This window comes from Oryzias melastigma, linkage group LG23, assembly GCF_002922805.2.
Source record: "Oryzias melastigma strain HK-1 linkage group LG23, ASM292280v2, whole genome shotgun sequence".
Classification (NCBI taxonomy): domain Eukaryota; kingdom Metazoa; phylum Chordata; class Actinopteri; order Beloniformes; family Adrianichthyidae; genus Oryzias; species Oryzias melastigma.
In genome coordinates this window covers 15,818,472-15,825,023 of record NC_050534.1, presented here as the reverse complement: position 1 = coordinate 15,825,023, position 6,552 = coordinate 15,818,472, and the positions used below count along the sequence as shown (strand labels likewise).

Below are 6,552 nucleotides of genomic sequence, written 5' to 3'. Positions count from 1 at the left end.
GTAAAAATTGAATATGTATTCGTATTAAATTGGAGCATTTTAAATTTACAATATTTTATTTTTTAAGGGCAGATTTTATTAAACCATTTTTTTCCTGCTCCCTTTTAAAAATGTCAGTATATTAATTTTTTGGCTATTAATACTATATTGAGCCATGTTGACTGGATTTTAATAAAATGTTTCAAAACAAATTTTATTAAATAATATAATTATATATGTATATGCATATTACATAGAAAATAAAGTTCCTTATTTTAATATAAATCAAATTTACTTGAACAATTATGCTACTTTTTGTAAAATATATATAAATTCAAACGTAAAATATGGACTCCAAAACATTTTTTATTTACATATAATATACAATATGTTTTTTTTCTTTACAGAAATTATTTAAAAATGACCCTAAATGTTTGAAAATGTATGTTTTATTTATACAATAAAATATCTCGACTTGAACTACACTGAATGCACACTTGTACTTAAATAAACTACTGTTTGCAAAGCGCTTATAAATTAAAATGTCAAAAAAATACCTTTTTTTATTATATAAATATAAAATATAATTTAGAATTAATAACAAGTACAGAAATTATTAAAAAAAATAGAAGAAATGTTTGTTTTATTTAGCAAACAAAAGATTTCGCCAATTGTCGAACTCGACTACATTACCCAGAAGTCCACATAACAATAACACAACCACGAGCTCTTTTTAGCCAATCAGGTAAGACCGTGGTGTTCTGTGTCTGACGTGTCGCATTCGGCTGTTATTTGGAGAAACACGGTGCTTGTTGGTTGCTAATATTTCCACCACCGGGCAGGTTTACAGACTGTGAGGCACAACGATGGCAGACCCGAGCAAACAGGACATTTCAGCCATTTTTAAGCGACTTCGCTCCATTCCGACGAACAAGGTGAGGGGGGAAAAAATGGTAGACGGTCGGTGGTTGGTGTATTTTAACGAGGAAGTTAAAATCAAGAAACTGACACGTCGCACTTTTTTTTAAATTCCTAAAACACTTAATAATAATAATTTACGTTTTTCGCCAAATATCGCTTTGCCATAAACACTTGTTGAATGCTGTTTTTTTCACAAGCTATAGTCGACTGAACTAGCTTTGAACCATATGTTAAGGTTAGCTAGCAGTATTTTTGACTGTTTCCATCAGCCATGTTTGTTTTGGCTTAAATTTGGTGCAGCCTAAACAATGGACACGTCATTGCGGACATCCTTAATGACTAGGAAGTTGTTACGCCTCAATATTTTATGTTGGTGATTAAAAAAAAACTGGAAAAACAGCTTCTGTATAATCTAACAGCTGTTCTAACCCACATGCTTCCATTTCTTTTCTTCCTTCTTTTTTGAGGTCTTTAAACAAATGATATAATTTGTATTATTTGGTCAAAATTGGTTATTTTTTTTCCTTTGGTGTAACATATTATGTTAACGATTCGATTTAAATCATAAAATGTAGTTGTCGATGCGATTCAAAGTTAATGCTGGTTTGATCTAAAACCCATCAAATTAATCATCACACTGATATTTATTTATTTCTGTTTTTTTTTTTCCTGTAGGTTTGCTTTGACTGTGCGGCTAAAAACCCCAGCTGGGCCAGCATCACCTACGGAGTGTTCCTCTGTATAGACTGCTCTGGGACTCACAGGTCTCTGGGTGTTCATCTGTCCTTCATAAGGTACGTTGAGTTTGGACATTCAGGTCCATTTCTAACCAACTGCAACCCATAAAGCCTCACTGCATCCTTTAGATAAATAAGACACTGATTTCTATCATTCTGCTTTCATGATAAATGTAAATAAAAAAGAGACATGAAGAGAAAATATACTTTTTTTCTAAAATGAAATAACTTGACAGAGGCTCACATGACTTCCTTTCAAAATAAAAGCCCGCCTCTCCCATGCAGGTTCATCTCAAGTGTTCTAGTAGGGAGTGTAATGTAAAATTAAGAAAATAGTCAGCCTTTCTGGATTTTTCTGACCAAATGTCACACTTAAAACCTTTTTTCCCCCCCAAAAATTGTAATCCAATGATCTTTTATTCTGGCTGTGCTCAATGACCTTAATTTTTTTGTGTTACTAAAAAGTGTCCACATTTGGTAAACTTAGACAAAAGCCGCACTGCTTCCTGAATTATTGGCAGAGCGACACATATAGTTTGTGAATGAGTTAAATAAAGTTTTATGACTGATAAATATTTTTAAAATTACAAACATTTTATTTTTCTTGAATGAGAGCCACAATGGAGGAATAAAAGAGCCACATGTGGCTCCAGAAATGCAGGTTACAGAATTTATTAGTCCTCAAGTGTTTAATCTTTTCTGTATCATATTAATCCAGTTTCTTATTAAATTATATTATTATTATTATTATTATTATTTATTCATTATCTACGTTTATATTTACATAAAAGTTTGCAAAACTTTTGCAATTTTGCAAAAACATGGTGCAAAAAAAATGGCTAAAAATAAACAAATACAAAATTTTGCAAAAAAAATTGAAAAAACTTTGCAAAATAACTTAAAACAAAACTTTGCAAAAACTGCCAAAAACAAACAAATTTTGCTAAAAATCTGAAAAAAAAACAAGAACAAATTTTTCCCGAAAAATCACACAAAATTTTCCAAAAACTTTGCAAAAAAACAAAAAAATGCAAAAGCCAAGCAGTTTTGCTAGTAAAATACTCGTTTTAATTAAAAATATATATGTATAAATTATAGTGTTAAAGTGAAGCAATAAATGTGGGCTCTTTTATGAATTCAGCTGTTTAATTCATTTTAATTTAAGATGTTTATTTAAAAGAAAACGTAATTACCCTAAATTAAACTATTTGACAAAAAATATGAAATAAATGTAAGAAATAAAATAATAATCTTAACAATAACTAAAGATTTTATTCAACAAGTCCAAAAAACTTGACAAAAGAATATGATTTTTATTCATAGGATGGAAATTTCTAATTTTTCTTTGAACTCCTGTTGCAGGTCCACTGAACTGGATTTTAACTGGTCCTGGTTCCAGCTAAGATGTATGCAAGTAGGAGGCAACGCTAGTGCAGTGAGTAGACCCACATCAACACATTTATTAACGATTGTCTGAAACGTTTTCCCCTTTTTTCTAAGTCCTCTTTGGTTTTGTGACAGATTGCATTCTTCAACCAGCACGGCTGCACGTCCAGCGCCGCCAATACCAAGTATAACTGCCGAGCCGCGCAGCTGTACCGAGAAAAGATCAAAACGTTAGCCACGCAAGCTACCAGACGCCACGGCACAGAGGTGATGAAGTCACGGGGGTTTGCTGAAACTGGTCTGTAATTATTTAACCGATCAACCTGATATCGACTGTTCCTCTTCACCACAGCTGTGGCTGGACAGCCAAGCTCCTCTGTCTCCAACATCACCGGATGACAAGCAGGTGGATTTCTTCGCTCTTCATTCACAGGTATGAGAACAACAACAGAGCAGAATGAGGCTCACAAACTACAGAGAACTTTTCTTCAACTTCATCATTGGGAGCAAATAAAAAAAAAATGTCGTTGGAAAATGCTTGTAGGTGCTACAAGCTCCCTGCTCCAATATTGTTTAAGCTATTTAAGCTAGTGTATTAGCAACATGCTAGCTTTTTTTTGGCAATTTTGTAATCTAATGAAGATTTCTAACCTAATTAGGAGATAAGCTAGTATTATAGCAACATGTTAGCTTTTTTGGCTAATTTAGCATTTAATAATCATTTTTTGACCAGTTCTGAGTTAAGCTAGTATTTTAGCAACATGTTAGCTTTTCTGATAATTTGGCATATACAGAGTTTTTTGGGGCAAATTCTGAATTAAGCTAACGTTTTAGCAACATGTTAGCTATTTTAGCAATTTTGGCATCTATTGAGGTTTTTTTTATGCTAATTATGTGTTAAGCTAGTATTTAGCAACATGTTAGCCTTTTTGAATATTTTGGCATCTACTGAGTTTTTTTGGACTAATTCTGAGTTAAGCTAGTATATTAGCAATGTGCTAGCCTTTTTGGCTAATTTGACATTTACCAAGGATTTTATGGCTAATTCTCAGTTAAGTTGGTATTTTAGCAGCGTGCTAGCTTTCTTGGCTAATTTGGCATATATAGAGATTTTCGGGCTAATTCTGAGTTAATCTAGTATATTAGCAATACGTTAACTTTTTTTGTGGCAATTTTGGAATCTACTGAGGATTTTTAACCTAATTAGGAGATAAGCTAGTATTATAGCAACATGTTAGCTTTTTTGGCTAATTTAGCATTTAATAATAATTTTTTGACCAGTTCTGAGTTAAGCCAGTATTTTAGCAACATGTTAGCTTTTCTGACTAATTTAGCATCTACTGAGTTTTTTGGGGGCAAATTCTGAATTAAGCTAACATTTTAGCAACGTGTTAGCTATTTTAGCAATTTTGGCATCTATTGAGGTTTTTTTTTATGCTAATTATGTGTTAAGCTAGTATTTAGCAACATGTTAGCCTTTTTGGATATTTTGGCATCTACTGAGGTTTTTTGGACTAATTCTGAGTTAAGCTAGTATATTAGCAATGTGCTAGCCTTTTTGGCTAATTTGACATTTAACAAGGATTTTATGGCTAATTCTCAGTTAAGCTGGTATTTTAGCAACTCGCTAGCTTTTTCGGTTAATTTGGCATATACAGAGATTTTCGGGCTAATTCTGAGTTAAGCTAGTATTTTTGCAACATGCTAGCTTTTTTTTATTGCTAATTTGGCATCTACATATTTTTTTGTGCTAATTCTGAGTTAAGCTAGTATTTTAGCAATGTGATAGCTTTTTTGACTAATTTGGCACCTACTAAGGTTTTTTGGGGCTTTTTTTGTAGATAAGCTAACGTTTTAGCAAAATGCTCACTTTATTTTTGGCTAATTTGGCTTTATACGTTAGATCGATCTCTATTTTTATAGTTTGATTATTGATCTATTAAGCTTCGATCGATTAATTGATTTTATTAACCCAGTAATAAACTATTCACAGGCTGGAAGAACTTTTTCTTGACTTTATTATTGTGTTCGGGTTAAAATTGACCCATATTCAAGTGTAAAAATTAGTTTGTTTTGACTGAAGGACAATATATCAATTGTTTGGGATGAAAATCTAACTAAATATTTGAATCTAACCTCAATGTTGTTGTGTGGAAAGTCACCAGCAGAGAAACCTCAATAAAGAAGATGTTGTGTGTGTTTGTGTGTATTTTTGTTTTCTCCAGACGGTCCCCGATAACCTGAACTTGGACAAAATGACTCTCAGCTCCTCAACTCCAAAGAAACCTTCAACTGTGGAAAAAGATGAAGACCAAAATGGTATTTTTGATCGATCATCAATTGTTAGATTTCTGTTATTCGGTTTGCTTTGATCTAAATTTGTCACTTTCAGGTAATGAAGAAAAGGGTCCCAGTGTGGAAATGTTGAGTGTTTCTCCAAAAGCAAATCCAGCAGGTTGGTTTATATTTGCTTTAATCTTTGGACTAAATTCATGAAGATTTAATCGTGTCATTTTTCCACAGAAGCCTCCTCTTTGCTCAAGAAGAAGCCAGCAGGCACCAAAAAAACAGTAAAGTCACATTTCAGAAATGTATGTTTCTGGTTGTTTCGTCAGATGCAGGACTGATTGATGTTTGTTGGGTTGTAGTTGGCAGCTAAGAAGGGCGGTCTGGGCGCTCAGAAGGTCAGCAGTCAGAGTTTCTCCGAGCTGGAGAAGAAGGCTCAGGCTGCAGACAAACGCAGAGAGAAGGAAGAGAGCTCCACCTCTGCCAAGAAGGAGGTCGCCTCTGAGGAGTCCATGTAAGGTTCTGGTTCTGGTGTTTGGTTAACCCCGGGGTCTGCAACCTTTAATGCTGTAGGAGCCGTTTGGGCTCGCTTCTTTTGGACCAAAACCCAGAGAGAAAAAATAGACTGTTTATGTTTTTGTTGCCATTAGACCTTCATGATACATTGCAATACATTTTTTGGGCACATGTGACAAAGTCGAGGCCCAGGGGCCGGATCCGGCCCTCCAGATCATTTTATTTTATTGTTATTCATAGCCCTATGTTATCTTGTGCTAATTTCTAACTTGTATAATTTTGACAAAATCTATTTTTATGAAGAGTGAAATATTGAAAGTTATTTAAGGTTTAAGTTGATTTATTCAGGAATTATATTCCTGACTTTTTATTATTCATAATTATGTTTAAAGTGTAAAAAATAGGCATTCTTCTAGCTTTTTGGACTATTTTGGTATTTACTATAATTTTTTTTAGGCTGTTTTGGAGTTTACGTAATATATCAGCTACATGCTAGCTATTTTGGCTAATTTATTATTTTTTGTTGTTGTTTTTTAGGCTGTTTTGGAATTTAATATTTCAGCTAAATGCTAGCTATTTTCTCATTTAGGCTTTTAAAAAAAATTTGGCAGTTTTGGAGTTTAGCCAATTTTTCAGCTACATGCTAGCTATTTTGGCTAATTTAGGCTTTTTTTCAGTTTTTAGTCTATTCTAGAGTTTAGCTTATATTTCAGCTACATGCTAGCTA

At 33.1% G+C, this 6,552-nt stretch overlaps 1 protein-coding gene across 2 annotated transcripts in view; it reads left to right on the top strand.

The window, feature by feature from the left end:
• The first annotated feature begins 720 nt into the window (after positions 1–720).
• arfgap3 (ADP-ribosylation factor GTPase activating protein 3) overlaps positions 721–6,552 on the top strand; it is an 11,138-nt gene continuing 5,306 nt past the window's right edge. Inside the window, exons 1-9 of one of the 2 annotated variants that reach the window (XM_024290820.2) lie at positions 721–914; positions 1,576–1,694; positions 3,000–3,072; positions 3,159–3,290; positions 3,376–3,456; positions 5,249–5,342; positions 5,416–5,478; positions 5,547–5,593; positions 5,672–5,823. In XM_024290820.2, coding sequence (XP_024146588.1) covers positions 846–914; positions 1,576–1,694; positions 3,000–3,072; positions 3,159–3,290; positions 3,376–3,456; positions 5,249–5,342; positions 5,416–5,478; positions 5,547–5,593; positions 5,672–5,823 — 830 coding nt within the window. In that variant the 5' untranslated portion in view covers positions 721–845. The remainder of the gene's footprint in view (positions 915–1,575; positions 1,695–2,999; positions 3,073–3,158; positions 3,291–3,375; positions 3,457–5,248; positions 5,343–5,415; positions 5,479–5,546; positions 5,594–5,671; positions 5,824–6,552) is intronic. The other variant, XM_024290812.2, reaches the window with a different exon arrangement.